The sequence below is a fragment of the Numida meleagris genome, chromosome 11 (assembly GCF_002078875.1).
Source record: "Numida meleagris isolate 19003 breed g44 Domestic line chromosome 11, NumMel1.0, whole genome shotgun sequence".
Classification (NCBI taxonomy): Eukaryota; Metazoa; Chordata; class Aves; order Galliformes; family Numididae; genus Numida; species Numida meleagris.
The window spans coordinates 11,275,370-11,297,254 of NC_034419.1; the positions used below are offsets into that span (position 1 = coordinate 11,275,370).

General features: G+C 48.9%; 2 protein-coding genes across 4 annotated transcripts in view; both read left to right on the top strand.

Annotated features, from left to right (window-relative positions):
* PLXNB1 (plexin B1) overlaps positions 1–7,576 on the top strand; it is a 64,978-nt gene extending 57,402 nt beyond the window's left edge. For all 3 annotated transcript variants that reach the window (XM_021410016.1, XM_021410015.1, XM_021410017.1), the window contains 8 exons: positions 162–246; positions 532–698; positions 1,609–1,769; positions 2,019–2,166; positions 2,829–2,893; positions 2,976–3,051; positions 3,405–3,479; positions 3,811–7,576. In XM_021410016.1, coding sequence (XP_021265691.1) covers positions 162–246; positions 532–698; positions 1,609–1,769; positions 2,019–2,166; positions 2,829–2,893; positions 2,976–3,051; positions 3,405–3,479; positions 3,811–3,915 — 882 coding nt within the window. In that variant the 3' untranslated portion in view covers positions 3,916–7,576. The remainder of the gene's footprint in view (positions 1–161; positions 247–531; positions 699–1,608; positions 1,770–2,018; positions 2,167–2,828; positions 2,894–2,975; positions 3,052–3,404; positions 3,480–3,810) is intronic.
* On the top strand, positions 9,530–21,394 carry LOC110404892 (SRSF protein kinase 3-like). Its single transcript, XM_021409667.1, has 10 exons — positions 9,530–11,946; positions 12,066–12,153; positions 14,245–14,332; positions 14,583–14,689; positions 16,709–16,871; positions 17,945–18,030; positions 18,467–18,574; positions 19,042–19,111; positions 19,195–19,287; positions 20,537–21,394. Exons 1-10 carry the CDS (start codon positions 11,663–11,665, stop codon positions 20,722–20,724), a joined length of 1,275 nt encoding a protein of 424 aa, XP_021265342.1. The 5' UTR covers positions 9,530–11,662; the 3' UTR covers positions 20,725–21,394.

Here is a 21,885-nt window from a genome sequence, read left to right on the forward strand (position 1 = left end):
ATTCTCCCTCCATCAGGACAGACAGTGATGATGCCCCAATATCCCTGTTCCTGTTAACAGTACAGTGTGTTCAGAGTTTATTTTACTCTACAAGCACTTGCCTGTTGTGCTGATGGGAAACATGCTGTTTGTTTTGAATGTTGACTTTTGCTTGTGTGCAGGTGCCTGATGGAGCAACGGTAGCTCTGGTTCCACGGTTGACCAAGCACATCCATAGAGAGAATCAAGATTACATCCCAGGAGAGAGTGAGTTTGATTTCCTGTTCTTATCATTTCATAGTACCTGTCAAGATGGTGGGACAAGAGCTGCCATAGCCCAAGCTTTATGCTGCTATAGAAAGCTGATGGGCAATTTGAACCCTTATAAGATTGTCAGAAAAATTGGAATTCTGAGCAGACAAGGTGAGAAAAGTACAGAAAAGTGCACAAGCAGAGGAAAGCTAAGCTGGGCATGAAAATGTAGGATCAGTAGAATTTTCTAGTCCTGACTTGTAGGCCTGACATTTGTCACTAAATAACTGCCTCATTTAGAAACACCTATGCTGGAGGATGCAGATGAAGGTGGGATAAAACTTTGGCATCTAGTAAAACCAACAGAAGAGCCAGAGCTTCCCAAGCATCGCCGTGGAAGCTTGAGAGATCGAGAGCGAGCCAAGGCAATCCCAGAGATCTATCTGACACGTCTGCTCTCTATGAAGGTGAGAAGCACAGGTTGTGTTGCACTTAGGATCTTGCCTTCTTTCATATCCCCCTGACAGACTGCAGGGACATGTATGAAGATGAAGAGCCCAGCATCCCAATACCAAACTATTATTCCTACTAATGCATTAAGTTTCACAGAGCCTCTAGGAGAATGAAAAGTGTTCATCGTCCCACAGATAAAGGCAGGTGCTTAATGCTTGAACTCCACCTCATCAGTGGCCCAAAAGGTAGCGGTGACATAGTCAGCTCCTGCTGCAAGATGATGCTGACTATGCATCAACCATGTACAGACTCAGCTGCAATTGTAAATCAGGCATAGCACCTGTTCACATTCTCTTTTTTGCATTATTCCAGTATCACTGTTAAAAACTGACCCAGGAACTTGTTCCTTAATCTCTGTTCTTGATAAAGGATCGACTTTCAGCATCCGCTTTCCCCAGCAATATCCTGTTTGCAGAAGTACAATTCCTCAAGGGACAGCCAAGGCACTTTGCCAGGCAGTGCCTCTGTCCTGCCCACAAACTATTCTAGCTGCTGAGCAAACAAACCCTTTCTCCTTGTTTCCGTCAAGCTCAACACACCGGCTGGCAGTCAGCAGTCCCCCTCCACTGGTCAGTCTTTACACTGCAGTGCCAGCCTATTGCAGGCTCTCTGTCCTATAGGCTCTGAGTGTGTCTGACTGCCCTCTGTATTTTGGTTATTCACAAACTTTTCCCTGGCCTTCATTCCAGGCACCTCTGGGGCCTCATTTCTCCCTTGCTGCTTCCTGCAGAGGATGCGAGGTTGTTTTGGGATTGTTGAAAGGAGATTGCTGAGCAAAAAGGGGTAACCTCTCATCAGTGTGAGGCCTGAGCTCTCCACTCTCCTCTACCTGTGATGACTCTGTCCCGCTTGGTTCTCCCACAGGGCACTCTGCAGAAGTTTGTGGATGACTTGTTCCAGGTGATCCTCAGTACCAGCCGCCCTGTCCCTCTGGCAGTCAAATACTTCTTTGACCTGTTGGATGAGCAGGCATTACACTATGGGATTGCAGACCCTGAGACCATCCATATCTGGAAGACAAACAGGTATGGACTTCCTCTGGGCCATGATGGAGGCACTGCTAATCTATTTGGAGCTTCCCACTTGCAAAGAGACAGCCACCTGTCTACTGAGGAGAAGCAAAATAAGAACGCAAGGCAGTAAAGCACAGTGTGAAAAGTTGGTTTTGCTGAGAGAGCTAATCTGGGATATGACAGTAGCGTGTGCAGAATATCTTCCAGCACCACAGCCACTTTCTTTGCTGATAAGCTGTCATGCTTCCATCTTCCCTGCAGCCTCCCACTGCGGTTTTGGATCAACATCATCAAGAATCCCCAGTTTGTTTTTGATGTGCAGACATCAGACAATGTAGATGCAGTGCTCCTGGTCATTGCGCAGACCTTCATGGACTCCTGTACCATTGCTGACCATAAGCTAGGGCGGGTAAGTATGGAGGCAGCAGTGCAATGCTGGCTCAAGAAGGCAGCACCTCTACGTATTTCTACCAGGACAGCCTGCTGGGCCTGCTCCTTGCTCCCATATGCCACTAGAGCACTGGAGAGCAGCTCAGTGCAGGCACTTGTTGTTGATAGGAGGAAAGAGTTTTGTTTAGAGCACAAGTTATTGAGAGGTGCTCTGTATTTGCAGCTTGCAGCTACTTAGGGTACAGAGCACACATGCTATGTAGTTGTAGCAGACAGTGTATGTCACAGAATGCATCTCGAGAGTCAGGCTGGCCATTGAAAATACTTAGTTTACCACCACCGCTCTCCCTTTGCCAAGAGTAGAATGGGTCACCAGAGATGGGTTGGGTCCCTGGAGAATTTCAGATTTAGTGTGTGTGAAGCCATGGCTGATGTGATACTGTACTGGTCCAAGTAGAATGATAGACTGGAGATCCCAGAGGTCCTTTCCCCAGCTTACTTCATGGTTCCTTAGACTGTTACTAGAAGGGAGGCCAGTATTTGAAGTGCCTCTGTGCGCAGAGGGCAAAAGTTCCAGGTCCTGGACAAATGATAGAGAACAGGATGGTGTCACCTGCTAAGGTTTGTGCACAGTGTGGTGTAGGAGCTATCTGTAATCAGTTCTGGTTTTGGATGTTCAAGGACTCTCCGATCAACAAGCTGCTCTATGCCCGGGACATTCCTCGCTACAAGCAGATGGTGGAAAGGTAAGCAATGAATGTGGGGGGTGTAGTTTAAGGAGGAGGCTAGGAGGGACATGATGGTAATTGCCTCTGTACCACTGTGTAGGTATTATGCGGACATTCGTCAGACCATCTCTGCCAGTGACCAGGAGATGAACTCTGCCCTGGCTGAGCTATCACGGGTAAATAAACGTATTTATTTTCACCCTAGCCAATTCATCTGTGCATCTAATAGGAAGTTAGTAATGCAAAGATCAGATATTCCAGCTGTGTGCAGTTCTACTCAGAAATATAAGTTGTTCCCAGTGGCTGCTCTGCTTCATGGCACCACTGAGGAGAAAACTGTAGTCATGGCTTCCAGGCAAGGAGTATGTTTGATTTTTTTTTTCTTCGCTAGGAACCACTGGTGAATTCTCCTTCCTGTTGCTTTGTGCTGGGAGTGACCAGCACATTTCCTTATTAGTTATGAGGACACAGAATTTGCAAGAAGAATTGTTAGATGTCACAGCTTTATCTAACTTCCTCTCTTATTCAGAATTACTCAGGTGACCTCAATTCCCTGGTGGCTCTGCATGAATTGTACAAATACATCAATAAGTACTATGACCAGGTGAGTATGTTCCCAACAGGTATGAACATGACCTTCTCCTTTTACCATCCAATCAAAAAAAAAAAAAAAGACCTGAAATTAATTATTAAGAGCTGCCAGATTATTACAATGCTGTGATATTGTTTCATTGGCATATATAACTTCCACATCATGAGTTCAATTTATTCTTATCAATGAGGGAGGGAGGACATCATGCAAACAAGGGGCTTGTCTGTTACCTGGAGGCTGTTGGCATTTCATGTGCATTTGTTTAATATTATTATGTTTAATATTATCTCCAGCCAGCAGTGCTGCATGCTGGAGATAGGCAGTGAACTCTGTCTTGTTACAGATCATTACTGCCTTGGAAGAAGATCCAACAGCACAGAAGATGCAGCTTGGATATAGGCTACAACAGATTGCAGCAGCTGTGGAGAATAAAGTCACAGATTTGTGACAGGCACAGACAGACTGCTCTCCCCTGGCTGGACAGGGACAGTGCTTGTCCTAGCTGTATGCAGGGTGTCCTGCTGCCGCTGGAACCAGACTCTCCGAGGAGCCAGCGAGTGACATGAGCGGGGATGGCCAAGGCAGTACCAAGTACAAGCGTCCTTGCATCTCAGAGAATATTTTTTTAAAGTTGTTTTTTTTTTTCCTTTTCAAAAGCAAAACAAATGAACTTCAGTTTTCCTCTGACAGTCTCAGGGGACCGCGCAGCTCCTTCCTACAGATGTTACATGAATGTGCCAAGCTTCCAAATGCTGCTGTCAAAGAGCCAGGTGGCAGCACGAAGCACCGTGTCTGTGGAGTCCCTGACGTTGCGTGGGTGCCCTTGCCCAGTGCTGGGAGGCCCCCTACTGTGGCTGCTCATTTTACTGGGGATATGGGAAGTTTTCCCCTGGTCTACAGCTGCAATGACCTCCATCTCCATCTGGATGGATTAATGAGCGCTCCTGCTCTATTCCACCTGAGTAACTTCTTTGCAGCAATGTTCTCACTGGTTCTGGATGTTGGATGTAGAAAGGAGAGGGACCAATGGCGAAGGTCACTTGCTGCCCAGTGTTCTGGTCTTACAGCTTGCGTGCAACGTCTGCTTGGATGGGACGCATTCACCAGCACGCGGGCTTGCCCAAGAGCCCACTGTAAATGGAGGCCACCCCCTCACCCTTCCCCTCAGGACAAATTTAGCATGTGAGAAGTCGGCTGCCTGGCTCGTCCTGATCTCCACTGACCCAGTTCTGGATCTGTCAGATGTTCAGGGGTTGCCCTGCTCTTCGGAAAAGCACAACAAATGCCTTGGGCCACTTCCCCCTTCCTCTTGTATCTAGCTGTTCTGCTGCTCTGAACTGGACTTGTAAATACCCTCAGAAGGATAATGTATTTAAATGCTAAAGGAGAATGTTTAACTTTGTGGCTTTGAGACAAAGCTTTTCTTGGAGAAGCATCTCTGTGCACTTCTACTGACAAACGTCTGTCAGCACTGGAGCAAAGTTTTCTCCACTGCTTTGTCTGCAGGGATAACTTGTAGATGTCTCAGTTGTTGTAACAGCAGCTTGCTTTTCTCCACAGCTCAGCTTGAGGCTTAGCTGTGTGTTCCTGTTAGACTTGCCTTACACCTCAGTTTCACCTCCTAAACTCTCCTGTTGTGGCACGCAGAAGAGTGATTTGGTGAGCCGTGAACTCAAGGCAGCCATAAAGCACAACCACGTTCTTGAAGGGCATCTGGTGTCCTGCAAACAGCAGTGACTGGTGCAAGGAAAGCAAGGCCAGAGCAGGCGTGCCGTTAGACTCCAGCCATCACTGGGCAGCTCCTCTGCTCCCTCCTGGAGAGCAGTTGGAGGGTCTCACAGCACTCTGCCCGTAGTGAGTGAATTCTGATTTTAAAGGGTATCCTTCACTTTCTTATCCCCCGTTGAGTCCAGGCTGATGTCCTGCATCCCTGAGGTAGATCGGGTCTGACTCCTCTGACACTGCCCTCAGTTGGTGGTCACGCAGGCCTAGAGGGACTAGAGCTAGATCGGGGCAGGATCATATCCCTACCTCTTTACATTGCGTATAGCAGCATTTCCAGGCCTGTGAATCAGCCGTGTGGCTTTGTGTGAGCACTGTGCAGCTGCAGGATTTTTTTCTGAGCAATATAACCAGCTAGTGTTGGCATCTCTTCCTGCAAAGCCAGTGCTTTCCTATGAGCTCTCCCCTTTGTAGCATTCCCAGGTACTCTGTGTGCTCAGAGCGCAGCTGCCATCCCTGTGCTGCTGTCCTGCTGTGCAGCGCAGCTGCTGAGCTGGCCCTGTCAAGAGCTCAGAGTCTGCCTGCCTCCTTCCCCAGAGGGTAACGGTTTCAGTCTGTCTCTTGCCTGACCACCCCATTCCATGGAACTTGTGGGAACTTAGCTTCTCTGAACCCTCTGTCTCAACAGAATCTCATAAAATTAGCCCCCAAAAAGCTGGGTGGAATAAAGGACTTCGCAGTGTCTGCCAGGAGCTGTGTGCAGTCGGCTGCTGCTGGTTTTGTGGGATTTTCTCTCTGCTTTCCCAGAACAAGGTGGCATAGGACTTGATTCTGGATCCACCTCACAACAGTAAGGGAGGGAGACTCAGGAGCTTTCCTAGGGATCCAGGTCTCTCCTGCTCTGCGCTGGCAGCTCTGTGTCCTGTTGTGTCTCCTCTGGTGTTACTTGCCGTGGTTGGATGAGTTCTGTCCACACAGCTGGCTCAGGCTGCCAGGGAAGCAGGCTCCACATCCTCTTTACTTCTCAGCAGTGCTCCTAGGTGTTGGAGATTATTTACTTTCTCTGAGTATATCTGTGAAAGTCTGCTTTTATCAAAGCAATAACCAAGACGTAAGAGTAGAGCTAAACATAAATGTTTTCTTTAACATCTTGAGTTTGTCCCTACGTGGCTGACCAGGAGGCAGTGCCCAGCGCGGGGGCAGTGAGTGATGCCCATCTCTCCCCACTGTTTGTCTTCAGAGTTCTAGGTACCAGTGTCTTCCTCACTGTGGGCACGTGCTGCAGCTCCCTTGCTGCTTGGCCCCATTTCTCTCCGTCCACACCACACTCCTGTGGCAAAATCCATTACAACAGGGTTCCGTTGCATTTAAATTTGCACAAAACAGCTTTTATTATAAAATTCCCTAGTGCAGGGAAGACTTATTTATTGTTTCTCATAATCCAAGTTTCTTCCAGTCTCTGCCTGGTTTGTCGACCAGCTTGTTGGGTGCGCTGGGGATGGAAGGAGCCCCTCTGATGCTCCTGCAGGCAGCAGGCTCTGTGGGCAGCAGCTGCCTCTCTTTCTGCAGAATGTAAGTGCTGCGAAGCGATGTCACCATGTTAATCGTGTCCTCAGAAAGATGATGTTCTTGAATGGCAGGTTTGGGGTCTGCTTTGTACTGCGGTCAGAAAAATAAATTTAGTTTCACCGTGGTCTGCATGAAACACTGATACCTGATCAGTATTAAGATAAGTGTCATTAGTGAGTTTGAATGTCTCCTGTTGGTATGGCTAGGAGTAGCCGGCACCCACACAATGTAGATGTGAGAGTGCTTGCTTTCATCTGTTTGGTGGCAAATGTATCTGGAAGCTTTTTTCTTTAGTAGAAAAGATGAGTAATTTCTTTTTAAAGAAAACAAGAGGGCTTTTAGATCCTGCTGCCTCGGTGGAATGCCATTTCTTTTTCAGGGTATGCCCCAGTTGCAGCAAGATGCTGCTTTTTTGGTGCCTTTCTTGTCAGAATGATTGTTTTGGTTTCCAGAATACCTAGCTTGTTCCCGTAGCCTGTCCTCCTGGTCTTGTCCAGGTGCCTGCCCTCTCCCATCCAGGCAACTTGGTGTCTCTGTTATGGTACGATCTGACCTGTTTTTGTGCCCTGCCATACCTTGAGTTCTGCTCAGAGCACCTGAGGTACTGCCTTTCTCAAATTGGAATTAATAATTAATATAAAAAGCTTGAAAAAATCTGAATTTTGTTACATAGTGTAATAACTGTTTGTAGATACTGTTCTGAGATGTAGGAATCTTTTGGTGATAAGAGGTTTTGTCTGTAAATAATCAGTTTAGAGTTCAAATGATTTTAATAAAGAGAATTCTTACACAATAATTCAATAAATTTTAATATACAATCCGCGTGTCACACTTGTGTTGAACAATAATGTGATTGCCCACAACGTGTTCACCTTCTGGGATGTGAGTGGGGACAAACCTGGTCCAGGACAGCTACAGTTCTGGCTGTGTTTTTGCAGGCGGGGTGAGCATGATGCAGCTTGAGGCATGCTTCATGCTTGTTGCTGGGGTCCACCAGGGCGAGGCAGAAAGCAGCATTCCTCTATTAGGTGAACAGCTCTTAATTCTTAAACTAATTGCTCAGCTTTTCCCAGACTCTTAAAGCTGGCTCCCTTACTTTACTAGCAGTTATAGATGGTTTGCTTTATTCTTTGCCTTCATATGTGTATGTGTGTGTGTATATATATCCCTACACACATAAAATGCCACTGTGCTTAAGTCCCGCCTTCACCTATGTGTGTGTTCTTCCTGGCCTTTTATGGGTTACAGAGCTCTCCTCCTGTGAAGCTGAGCTCTCTCCCTTGCTGCTGTTCCACTCCTGGCTCTGTCTCAGCCCCCTCCCACGATATTTTTAGTGCTGGGGGCGGCAGGTGAGAGGAGAGGGGCACAGGCAGGGGGGAGAAGTGAGGCCCTGGCCTGGGTTTGGCAGCCGGGCAGGATTAACCCCTTGCTCCAGGGCTGGGTCTCTGCAGGCTCTGCAAGGAAACCTGAGCTGCACAATACTAGGGCCCCCAGCCAGGGGAAGGCTGAGGCTGCCAAGCTCTGCTGCACGTGGGCGTAGGGGAAATGTACTGAGTGGTTTCACTGCGTGTGGTCCTTTGCTCCTCAGTGGTGCAAGGGTGCTAGGTGCCTAGGCTCACAGTGAGGCTGCAGCCCTTTCCCATCCCTTCTGCTGGGGTGGGGGTGCAGCTGTTCCTGGACTAAAACCTGCAAGCAGCTGAGTGAAAGCGCTGCCAGCACATCTGCGCTGAACTGTGCTGCCTTGTCTCCAAGTCTGGAGGAACGGTGTGACTCAAAGTGCACTGGGTGCACCATGCCGTAACCAGGGTGCTGAGGCAGAGGTGCCTTGGGTACGGGCAGTGTGGCATGTGGGGGCTTGGGGAGCATATCCCCTCTGCCAAGCACAGGCTGGCGATCGCTGTGCTGGGCAGGAACAGGAGGTGGTGCCACTGCCATGAGGCTGGGCCACACAGCCTGCTGCCATGCTGCTGGGAGCAGTGGGAACTACTGCAGAGGGGGAAGACTTTCCTATTGCCATCTCAGCAGAGTGGTGAATTTTCCTCTATAAATAGTTGCTGTGAAGAGCATGGAGCTCCAGCAGGGTGACAGACCTGCTGCCAGGGCAGCTGAGGCAGGGGACTGTGCAGACAGGTGCAGTGAACAGCAGTAAAGGAAACTCATCGCAGCTGTCCTGGGTCTCCTGCTGCACTGCAGCCAAGGTTGTTCCCAGAAACGGTGCTGAGATCTGATACCCTACTCCTCAACACATCTATCCAGTGATGCAGGAAAGTTTGGTCAGCCCAAGGACAACCCTCCCAGGCAGTGCAGACTAAAAGGAGAGCAGGACCAGCTGGTATCTCACTTTTGGGAGCTCCAGCAGAAGCCCGATGATGAGAGGGGTGGCATCCCCTGCCTCCTGAGCTGCATGGTAAGTGCACAGGGTCCCAGGGGCTGAGCCCCACGTGCCCACAGGGCTGCTTTTATGCTGTGTGTTGTGACTTGCTGCAGGGATGCTACACTCAGCCAGGACTTACCAGGTCTGTGCTGGATGAAGATGAAGGCATGTATTGCTCTGCTAAACATTCCAACTCCACAGGTCCAGGCGCTGGGGTGCGTGGCAAGTGGTGAGCCAGCTCCTTGCACCTTTCTGTGCAGGTGAAGTTGTGCAGGCGAGGTGAAGCATTGCTGCTCCCCGCTGTAGCTACCAGGGACCAGTATGTTTTTGGGCTGAAGTTCTCTGACCTGGTCTAGGCCTGCAGCAAGCCAGTGAGTTCTGCATGATGTAGCTTTTAATGGAGAAAAAAAAAAAAGTTTAATGTATCAACTGACGAAGTACTTTAAAGCATTGTGGGTTTTATTTCTTTTTGTTCTTTTTATCATGAAGCTTTGAAAAGTATGTTCCCATCTCTTATACCAAGGTGCAAAGCAATGCTCTTTACCCTTTGCTGGAGCATCCACGTCAATGCAGTGGGCAGGAGGTGAATTCTCACACACCTAAGGAAGGACAGCAGAGCCCTGTGAGCTCAAAAACTCAATCAGCCCAAGTGCTAGGGTGTGTTTGACATTCAGGGAGTCTGTCTTTGGATCCTAAACACCAGATGATGATGGTTGTTCTTTCCCACCAAAGACTCTTATTACCACAGAAATCTATCTAGGGAAGATGCTGAACTCTCTTTTCCCATTTTTCCTTTGGTAGGTGACTGGTGAGTGACATAAGAAACAAAATCTTCAGGGCTTTTGCCTAGCTCTTAGAGATCAACTCCCTGTTGTTCTAATTATATGACAAAACCTTAGAAGATGTGAGTGAAGAGGTCTCTATCTGGTGGTGCAGCAACTTGCAAGGTTACTGATGGGCTATGTCTGTGCACAAAAAAGGACAACTCTGATTTCACCTCTGTATCATAGCTAGGACTCCAGTAAATACTTGCTAAAGGGAATGGCCATACGGACATGTAGCATCCTGCAGGTTTAAGCCTAAAAGAAACTGAGGTTTAAGCCCAAAAGAATGTGTGTAAATGCTGAGGTTTGAGGTGTAAAGGAGGAAGAGTGATTTTGAGCTCCTTGCACACTGCTCTGTGAGGTGGGGTGAAGAGCGAGAAATGTAAGCTCTGGCAGTTCTGGGTGTCCCTGACTACGCAGCCATCCCAAGCCCATTCTGGGCCTTAATTAGAATTGTGTTGAGAGTTCACTCAGTGCCCAAAGGCAGGCTACAGCTCTGCTGGTGTGCTAGGATAGGAATGTCAGCATTTGGAAAAAAAATACTAGCTTTTTGAGGAAATTGTGCTTCTTTTCCAGCGCATGTAAGATGTTACTGTCCTAGAGCAGCTCCCAGTCATGTGGCTGCCACTGTGAGGCGTGTGACAGGACATATACCAATGCTGCCAGCACGTTAGGACTATTTCTGAAAGTTCTCCAGCACAGACAAGCTCTTAGCTTTGGCAACCTGACTCTGAAGGATTTAAAGGTTGATACTTCTACTCGTGCTAATGGCCTGCTTGGGTTATTATCACCTGTCACAAGCTCTGGCAACACTTATTCATATGAAGCTTTGACCATTACAGCAAGTGACATTTCTGAATTATGAAATGCTGAGTTATAGTACGTAAATTGTGGCAGTGTAAATCTGTATTTCCATTAGCAACGTGAGGCTTGGGGGTTCTATTTCAGGTGACTTGTACTTGAGCCAATTCCACAACAGTGCTGTGGAGTAGGGGGAACAGCAGTTGTATCCGTCTATCTACAGTGCCTCCGTGTTTGTACCTTTTGCTGTCATAGAAACGTGCTGGAGAGAAGGCTTTCCCCTCCCTCACGGCCTCTTTGTAGGGGATCATGGGACGGTCAGTGACAAATCCCTGCTTTGGCCCCGGGCTGCAGACAGATGTGCAGCATAGCTTCTAAACTGCACGCTCTGCTTAGTGCCAACCTGGGATGTGAAGCTCCTACTGACAGTGAAAGCCCTAAGTTGGGGTACAGGGTGCCCTCAGCCCAGGCCACTGTCACAGCCAGGGGAGCGGTCCCTGCAGTCTCCACTGAGCCACTGGAAACCTGCCCAAGGCACAGGGAAACCTGAGACTTTCACCTGAGAGCCAGGAGCCCTGCCTAGCCTGCCAGCTTTCCTCCAGTGAACTCCTGAAATAATCCTTAATTCTTTGAAGTGTGCCAAAAATGTTCCTATGTTCCTAACAGCTCAGTTCCAGGTTTGGATGAAGCAGGTGGAAAGGAACGGGGTGAGGGAGAGCGGAGCTAGAAGAACACATGGGAGCTGTGCACATCAGTGTGTGCAGCTGCTCTGCAGCTGTCTCTCTTTTAAGGAGTGAAATGCTGGAGATTGCACTGCCTGTGCTGCACAGCCCAGTTGTCCACTGCTTCTGTCCCCTCTCACTGGGAACTGCTGGACACTGCCATGGAAGAGCGGGTGCAGGAGGATGTGCCAGAAGTGCAGCACACAGGTCAGTCCTCGGGCCAGAGCTGAGATTATACCAGGCTCTTCCCACACCAGAGGAGGCCACAGGAACCCATCTGGCCATTCCTCTGGGAGGGCAGCTGTCCTCACTGGTTCTTTCAGGGTATCGGTAATGCTCTTGCTGATGGTCCCCACAGGAGACCACCACCCAGTGCGGGAAGGAGAGGTGTTCAACGCACGATACCAGGCTCTGCGCAAGCTGGGCTGTGGGGCCTTTGCTACTGTCTGGCTGTGCCAGGACATGAGGTAAGGGGCTGATGCCATATGGGGTGGCAGGGAAGGATGGCCAATCTCCCAGGCAGGGTTTGCCCTCTTCGCAGGCCACCCTGACATGCATCAACTTACAGCTGTGGTTCCTTTTGTAGGAAGAAGAAGAATGTAGCTGTGAAGGTCCTGAAGAGCAGGGAAGGCTTTGCTGAGGCTGCTCAGGATGAGCTCTCTCTCCTCCGATGTGTATGTATCTTCACAAGCTCTGTGCTTTTCTCTGTGGAGGTAGCCACTGAATTCAGATAGAGGCTTCAGTTTCATTGTCCTTTCTCCTTCCATGTCTGTCTGAGGAGCTAGGTTGGGGATTGGAAAAAGATGTTAGATAATTCATTAAATCACCTTTGCTCAGCCATGACCCCTGTAAAAGGCACTTTCTCCTTCCTCCTGTTATGCTGGGACAGGTGGCTGTGTCTCACTTGCCCTGCTGGACCGTTTTTTCAGCTGAGACTAAAATCCAGTAAATAAGAGAAACTTGTAGAAATATGGGGTGGAAAACAACCACAGCCAACAAGAAAACGTGGCAATGTTGTTCTTAACCACAGTTGGGAATGTTTCCACTACATTTATGTACTTCCTAGCTCAGAGAGCATTGCTCTATCACAACACAAATACAGAAGCAAAAGGAAATATCTTAAAAAAAAAAAAAAAAAAAAAAAAACAGGACACAGCAAACATAATATATAAACTCTAAACTCAGAAAGCTTCCTTCTGCTTTTGCTAATGGATGTGGTAATTAGGCACATGGATCTGAGTCTGAACTAGTTGCCTTTGAAAATGGCTTGACCTGCTAGTTCTAGAAAGCTGCTGGTTATAATTCTTAGAGTTTACCTAAATGCGAAGTTACATCAACTGTATGTGAATAAAAGCCATTAAATTTTGCCTTTCAAATTACTCTGAGGCCTTTCTCCAACAGGTTTGGAAAAGGCTTGGTTCGTACCTGCAGATCTGCAGGCCCTATCCACAAGGATATGAGCCAGACTCAGTGATGCAAGAGGAAGTAAAAAGTGGCACTAATTGAATGCAAAGGGGTGCTTTTCTACACATCAGCACAACTGTACATGTAGACCAAGCCTTAACCTTAATTTATTACTAATTCTCTCAGACACACCTTCCATTCAGCAGAATAGAGCTGGTTCCCAGGGTCATTTCCATCAGCACAGTGGTCTGCGCCCGTAGTGCTGCCAAACGAGGCAGTTGGCTCCCAGCTTCCATGGCTGCTCAGCTCTGCTGTGAGAACAAACCTCCCAGTGCTGGTGCAGATAGATTTGGCAGCTGCACAAAAAACAAACCAAAATCACCCATGGTTACAGCCACGTCAAAAAGAAAAACCAAATACATATATATATTTGTATTTACTGTACATTTATATATAAAATATATTGATACTTTAGCTGAATCAATGCTCTGTGGGAGCAAACTCATGGTACAACTTGCCATGAAAATGTGTAGCGCTGGTACAAGAGCTGGGGATGCCCGCAGCATCCATGCCTGGGCAGCGGGGTGTTGCCTAGCTAGGCACCCCGGACCAGCAGCAGACATCCATACGGAAGAAAGGACAAGCTGAGCACGAGGTGCTGCTCCCACTGAGTACCACCCTGGCCAAGAGCAGCTTACAGCTCGAGATTTCTTGTGCCAAGGGTGACATGATGGGCAGTAATTCTCCGTGGATTTATTTTCAGGAGTCCTGCCCTGCTTTCTTGGAAGCCCATGTGGGCTTCAGCACCTGAAGTATTCTGTGACAAGAACTGCCACCAATTATCCATGCACTGCGTGAAGAACCACCTTCTCTGGTTTCTTGCTGACCCTCCCAAGTTCTAGGTTCATTGATTTCTCCTGGTTCTTCTATGAAAGATCTGTGTTCACTTCTTCCCCCACCACTCAGTATCAGAGATCTCTGTTGCACCAAAACCCAACCCTTTTTCAGCCCAGAGAGGCCCACTTCACTCGACTGCTCCAGATGCAGAAGCTGCTCTGCACCCTGGTAGAACAGGCAGCCCTCAGCTGACTGAAGACAACCACAATCGTCTGACTTATTCATATGCTATGAAGGTGATGCTCTTACATGGTCAGAGGAAGATAATGCACAAAAATTAACTCCATAGTAACAGAGTTTGCTTGTGTTCTGGGAGTCTGGTTTGCTTGATATTGTTTTCGTGAGATTTGTAACAAAGTGCCAACTCCTGGAAGAGAGTCTGCAGAACAGGATAAAATGGGTGCAAGATGTTCTTGTGCACATATGTGTCTCTAATTGCAGTTTTCTTGGAATCTCCCCCTCAGGTGAGCAGTACGAAGAAGAAGGATCGGGCAGGAGAAAACGTCATCTGTTTATTAGATGACTTCAGAATGATTGGAGAGAATGGCTTCCATATCCTTCTGCTAACAGAACTGCAGCTCTCAGTCAGCAAAGCTTGTGCTGGGGAGTCAGGGGATAACATAAATCCAACTGCTGTGTTCCCATGAGGAGGATGAGCAGGGCAGTAGCTAGAGCAGAGAACATGAAAGTGGCTGGAGTGGGGGGGGAGGTTGGCTGATGAGATGTTTGGCTGCTCTGGTGAAGGGCAAAAAGCTGGTAGCAGCATGTTCTCTCTGTTGGTGAATCCATGACTCTTCCCCACATATGTGCTTGGTATTTGAGGCGCTGGGTCCTTCCCTGCGATATCTGATGGGTAACTATGCAGCCCAGGGACTGCCTTTGCCTTTTGTGAAAAAATCTTTACAGCAGGTGAGAACTGGGCTCTAACTGGGTGAGGGCACTGTGGGAGTGCTGGCTGGGCAACACATCATAGTCTTTATCCTGGGGTCATCTGCCATGAATTTCTGTATGACTGCATCTGAGACAAAAGAGTGCATTTTTAGAAACATTATAAGGAAAACAGTAGCTGTTTATTTTGGGTGGGAGGAGAAAAACTGTCAAATAGAATGCAGAATGGGAGGTTAACACAATCGCATTAATACAGGGGCAATGTGCATTACTGCCCATGGCTGTTAGTCTCAGTGGATTTGGAAAGGGGTCAGAACCACTGATGTGAAGAGTCAGGGACCTGCAGACCTGCACCAGGGGAATCAGGGATGGCACTTATGTTCATATCTCATTCACGTCTCGGCAAATTATTGAATTTTCCAGCAGTTCAGCTGTTCACAGGATGAACAGAGTGTCACTGATACATTTCTTGTTGAAAAAAAAAAACAAAACATGTATTTCTCTGTCCTCCTGCTGTCATCAGAAGTCTCATCTGGTAGTGATGCCAGACTGCCAGCATTTGCCCCAGCTTCTTGCCATGCACAGCACCACTGAGTTCAGCAGGGCTCAGGCTGGCTTCAGCTGTTTGCACAGTCATGTCCAAGGCTGCTGAAGGTCTGCTTCGTAGCTGATTCCTTCCCAGGGCTTTTAAATTGCTGGTTCCGTTGGCTGGTCCTCCACCCATATTGAGGTTTTCCTGCTCAGAGCCAACACTTCCTTCATCCCCTGTAAGGATGTGGCATGCTGATCAAACAGACTGTGAAAGCTGAGTTTCTTATGCATTGTCTGTGAATAGCTAAGGAATGGGAAACCTGAGTGAGTCGAAGAATAATTAATATTACATTTTGCTGCTAGTGCCAAGATTTATGAGAAGTCTGCAGACTTGCCAAAATGAAGATTTGCTACCTTGATTCCTGTGCCCTTCTAGGGACACTGAGAAAGAAAACAGTTTCCTGTTCCATCCTTTTCCTGGAATATCTGCTTCTTCCTTGAAAGAAGCTCCACTAACACCTGAATAAGTTACATGAAAATGTAGTGGCATTAATCGATAAGCTCTGTTTCGCACCCAAGCCTTTTGTTTGATCTATTCTCTTATCTGTGTAAATTGTAAAATCTTTCTTTTTTCCTTTGGATCAGCATTGGGGCAGTATTTACTTTTGATTCATTCCAGTTTAGCTATTTAAATCTTTCCTTGTGTTTCACAGTTACCATTTAAGGTTGGTATTTCCCTGGGGCTGGTGTTCATCCCAGAATAGATTTTGATAATACAGAGAATATTTGCCAGCCTTTATGACTGACCAGTATTTTAAAAGAGCAACTTAACCTCCAAGTAGCTTTTTCACTGTTATTGATTTCTGATAGCGAGTGTTTCTCTTGCACGCATTGTTTATCTCTCCCGTCTGACAGCTAGGCTCTCCCTGCTCCACCGTGAGCTGTTCTTTCCCTACATGGCTCTCCCGCAGTACCCTTAATTCCTCTCTGCATGTACTCACTCATCATCCCTCCCTCCTCCTGTCTGGGTTATGATTCACCTCCTTCTCTTTCCTTGCACGATGGGACTCCCTCCTGTGCCACGTCAAACACGCTATAACCAACTCCCAACTTCCATTCCAGTGATAATGCTGTTATTAACAGATAGGCTCAGTGGGCTGAAGACATACCAGCCACGTGAACAAAAGCGGCTTTTCAGGAGAAAATTCTGCTTTGTGATTGCAATGCCTCTTCATAGCCCTATCCCATCCTGTTTCCAACTCTCCAGGCCTGCCCATCCGTGCTGGCACCAGGGTACTCTCATGCTGTGTCCTTTCCCAGATCTCCATGGTGTGTTGCTGGTTGTGCCGAGTGTGCGGAGCTACGGTGCTGGCTGTTCTCAGGATGAAACCATTTGTGCCTGTTTCCCCAGGACCACCCAGCCAATGCTGCTACTCTTCAGAGTGCAACTGCTCCACCCATGCTGTATCTGTCACTCTGCTAATCTAAGCTGCTGTTCGGTTCACACAGGTGCTAGCAGGCCTGCACTTCCTGCATGGGCGCTGCCGGATTATCCACGCAGACATCAAACCAGAGAACGTGCTGCTGTACGTTCATGACAAAAACCTCCAAAAGTTTCTGCTTGATGCTGCTGACTGTGGCCAGAGAACAGATTTGAGGCTAAAGGCACCAGGTGAGCGCTGAGGTTTTACTACAAGAACAGACTTAAGAGGTTATTGCCAGGAGTGAAACACAGGAATAGGTGCAGATAGCTTAAGAAAAGTTCGCATCTCCTGCAACACTGGTACCAAACAACACAAGCAACTTACACTGCTGAGAGACCTCTCCTGTCTCTGCTTACTACAAACCACACATCGAGTGGCTCCAAGTTATTCAGGGCACCAACAGAGAAGTGCCCTTGCACACAGGTACGCATGCATAACAGTGAAAAATCATAGGCACTTGTCAGTAAGCAGAGCAAAACCTCAGAGCTAATTCCTGCAGCTTTCAGTACAGGATAGTTCCCTCATCTGGTACTTTCAACTACCGAATTGGATACATACCGACTGGTTTGTTAAAAAAAATGGCTGATACATCTACTCTTTTATTTCCCATATTCCTGAGGTTTGTGGGAGACTTGTATGTACTCTTTGAAGCCTTTTGAAACATGATTTATTTTCAGAGAATTGTGTGAAGACATAGAGCTGGAGAGTTTCTCAAGGGATTTAGTCACCCAGCAATGAGACTCTTCATATTTTTCTCCCACAGTATTCTCCCACAAGCATTTCTCCCATGACATTGCTGTTTTGTCCCTCAAACCCTGGGGTAATAGACAAATGCTAAATTATTGAGTCTTTTGCTGGGAGCAAAAAGGCACAATACTAGACGTAAGCTGACAGTCATAAAGCAGTAAACAAAAACTACCCTTTTCCAGGGTCTTCATGTGAAAACGCTACCTTGACAGTTCTTGCCAGGCAGGCACCTTGCAGCAGGAGAGGTGCATGTAGTCACACCACTCCACTGCAAGCTGCTGTTTTCTATAACATCCTCTTACATTGTGACTGGTTACCAGCCTTTCCTTTGCATTCCCTCAAAAATCAGAAGTAGCATTTATTGGTAATACAAAGGAGTCACCTGTTTAAAGCATTTTTGGACTGCTTAGGTTGGAAAACTTCAAAAGCAGGTAGGTCTATATGTACCTTCTGGGGTAAGTGAAGCATACCTGTCAGTTTGGAGAAAGACCTGATTTCTCTCCCTTCCGTCTAGGAGGTGATCCTGGCAATCAACTGGAAGATTCTGATTTGATGAGCATAGAAGTGAAAATTGCTGATCTGGGCAGTGCATGCTGGACAGTAAGTCTGCTGCAAGTCTTGGTCCTGTGACAGTGCAAGATGCTTTGCACTTCCTTCACACCTTGGGTGTCAGTTCTTCCACAGCTGGGCAGTTATTCCACAGTGTACTAAAGTGAAGCTGATTCCAGGTATTATAATTCATCACTCCCAGCTCTGAGCTGGGCAGTGTACTCCAGAGATATGTCAGCTTTGGATCTTTCTTCAGCTTATAGTTAGCCTGTAAACCAGAAATTCATAATCAAGTTCTCTGTGAAATGCTGGGAGTTAAATTTAGCACGGTACCGGTGGGGCTGAGAATGGGTGTGATGCATCCTGCACACATTTTACTACACACACTCAGTTCTTCCCCTTGTGACTGCATGGACAGCTTGTGGCCACAAGCATCACTGTTGCTCATTTATGGAAGCTAACCAAAGGGTGTTCGTTTCTGTTACAGTATAAGCCTTTTTCCAAGGAGATACAGACCCAGCCATACCGCGCCCTAGAAGTGCTGCTTGGATTAGACTATGGCACTCCTGCAGACATCTGGAGCACAGGCTGCCTGGTAGGGCTGGAGACAATGTGGTGCATACACGGAAGATGACTGACACTAGCAGGTCCAGGGTAGCATGCCCTTAGCGCCCACCTGCACGCTGCATGTGGAGCACAACTTCCTTGCCGTTGCTGAGTCAGAGAAGTAAAAGCAGGCTGTCTGCACTCCTTCACTTTGGACTGAAAGTATGCTGCTGATATATTCACTGTAATTAGTTTACGCTTAAGGCAGTTCACGCTCCAAGTATGTTGTTAGCTCATGTATTTGACTGAAGTAGGCACATACTGGTTTCCATCCTGATGGAACTAAAGGTGCTGCTTCCCAGTGGCGCAGCCTAGATCAAAGCAGCACCAATCTTTCCATGTTTCAGTATCAATTTTGTGTGATAGTACCTGTGCCAACTTTCCCTCCCATCAGAGTTAACGAGGAAGAAAAACTCCCAGCTGGTCAGTGAATTAACAGTGCTACTCCATTTCTAGGCATTTGAAATGGCAACGGGGGAGTGTCTATTTAATCCTCAACCTGGGAAATATTTCTCCAGAGATGATGGTAGGACTCCATCAGTTGTATTCATTTCACTGGTAGAAGCATCATAATCACCGTATCTAGACATGGTTTCTCTCTCTGTCCAGATCATGTTGCTCGCATTATTGAACTCCTGGGAAGAATCCCTCCCCGAACTGCTCTCTCCTGGAACAAGTCAACCAAGTTTTTCAGAAGGCCAGGTAAGAATTGGAGAAGTTTACCCTAAAAATCACTGTGAATCTCTGATACATTCCTACTCAGCTACTAGTGAAAACCACCTTAAGTTATGTTATACAGTGCAGGCTACAAGCAGGGACAGAACAAAGGTGGAGATTTCGTAAAGCACAGTAACACTTCCCGCCCTGCCACCTTTGCAGTCCAGGAGCGTTCCAGCAATGAATGCAAATACAAAAAACTCAGAAATGGTCATAGCAAATATCCAAGAGGGAGAAGATTTCTATCCTTCCTCCTTTAGAGCTGGAGAGAATGGAAATAAGGACAGGAAACAGCTACATGGCAGGAAAGCTGAGTGTGTGCAACTGGCTGAATTTCACCCATTCACTAGCAGAAAACAATGATGAACAGGAATGGGACACTCATATTCTCTCATCCTTCCACCACGGCTGCTATATTTAGTCTTCTGACCCAGATGTAATGGCTTTTCTGTTTTAATCTCCCCAATTCCTTTGACTCATTAAGCTTGAAATCGTTGTCTTTGACTTCAAGGCATTATATGATTCCATCCTTCTGCAATTCAGTCCATCCTCCTTCTCCTCATTAATGTTAAACAGCTATACAGCCTGTCTAGGTACAATTTCTCCTAGGTTACACACTAATGCTGTGCTGTAGATCAACAAGCACCTCCCTGCTCATTCAGCTCCTTTGTTCATCTATTCCTTCTATGGTGCTCGAAAGATGAGTCAAAAACAGAGTCCTTGTTTTATATTCATTCTCCGTGAGAACCAAACTGGCCTAACCACACATGCCTAACCTGAATCACTGCATTTACACCACATGCTCTGAGGGACAAGGCTCACTTCCTGGTCAGCAGTGGCACTCTTGATCTCATGGAGCTAGCAGGCGCAAAGCAAATTAAGCATGAGTGGCTTGTGTCTGTGGCAATGATGCATTTTGGGTTGTGCACAGGCAGGCAGAGGGACTACAGGAATGACTTTGGTGTTACCACCCTGGGAACATTTCATTTGTGCTTGATGCGTTCACACGTAAGAAGTGCTCATGAATGGGGAAGCTCCACATGTTAACTTGAAACGATGATTTTTGAGAAACACCTGAGAGCAAAATTTAGAAGTGGGAGTGTGGATGAAGCTTAGACAAAAAGATGCACATGAACCGATCCTTCAGGAGGACCTGGATGAGTTGTCTGAGTAGCAACAGCCTATTGCTCTTAAGGGTGTAATTAACGTACTGTGCTTATGTGGTCTCTGACAGGTGCTCTTCTGCGGATCTCCAGGCTCATTCCCCGCAGCCTCCACACCATCCTGGTAGACAGGCTCAAGTGGAGAAAACACGAGGTGCCTCCATTTACCAGCTTCCTCCTGTCGGCGCTGCGCTACGCCCCTGAGAAACGCGCCACGGCCGCGCAGTGCCTGCAGCACGCATGGCTCAGCGCCCCGTGACCGGCCCCACGCGTCACCGCGGCTGGGAGCCACGGAGCAGCTCCCTACAACCAGTCAGCGCCGGCCCGGCACCCCGGCCTCGGGGCCGCCTCCCCGCCGCCAGCCCCTTTCGGGGCCCCTCCGCAGCACTGCGGTGGCCGCGGGGGTGGCGGCCCCGGGCGCTGCGCACAAGATGGCGGCGCTGCGGGTCCCCCCCGCGGCCATTTCCCGCCCAGGGGTGGCTGTGCGGGGATCGGCGCGATGAGAGGGGTCACGGCGGGGCGCCCCGGACAGCAGCGGACTCACGGCGGCTCGCACGAAGTTCCGCAGGAGCTGGCCATGGCGCCTTGTGAGGCTGCGCGGCTGTCATCTGCTGCAGATCCTTAAAACAAACACGGAGACGCAGCGGGCATTAAACAGAAAGGACAATCGGTCACAAGTTCCCTTCCTCTTTTCCCCCTCAGACCGTTCCTAAACCCGCTCCGCTCCCAGGCAGGCGGTGGCTGGCCGCGGTTCCCCGCACCCAGCTCTTAAGGTCCCGCCTCGGCCTGCAGGAGGAACCCCCCGCGGCCCTCCCGCTCCCTCAGCCCCCGGGGCCGCCCCTCCTCCCGCCGCGGGCAGCGCCCTTTGTGTGGGGCGCGAAGCTCCCTCCCCTCATGCAACGGAGGGCCCGGCGCGGCCCCCACCCCTCCCCTCACCTCAGGAGGGCCTGAAGGGGGAGGGACGCGGCCGCCCGAGGAGAGCGGCACTGCCGCCCCGCGAGGCCGAGGGCTGCCCCGCACCGCCCCAGCCCGGACCCCTGCCCGCCCCCTCCCCCCCGCGGCGCGGACGTGCCGAGCGGCAGGCCCCGCACCCGGGGCACCGCGCATGCGCGACGGACCTCCCGCCTTCCTCCCTGCTCTACTCACTCCCAGTCGGCGCATGCGCAGCGCCGCGCGGCTGCCGCCCAGGAATCCCGGCCGCCCGCACCGCCCCTTCTTTCTGCCACGTGTCCCGACGCGGGAGTTACCCCGCGGAGAGCGGCACCTCGGAGAGGGAGGAGCCCGCCACGGCCGGCACCGCCCCTCAGCACGTAGCGCGCCTCGGCCGGCGGGCACCGTCGCAGCCCGCCCGGCCGCACCGCGTCGGCACTAGCGACGTCCCGCCCTCCGGGCTGATTGGCAGCCTGGAGAGCCAATGGGA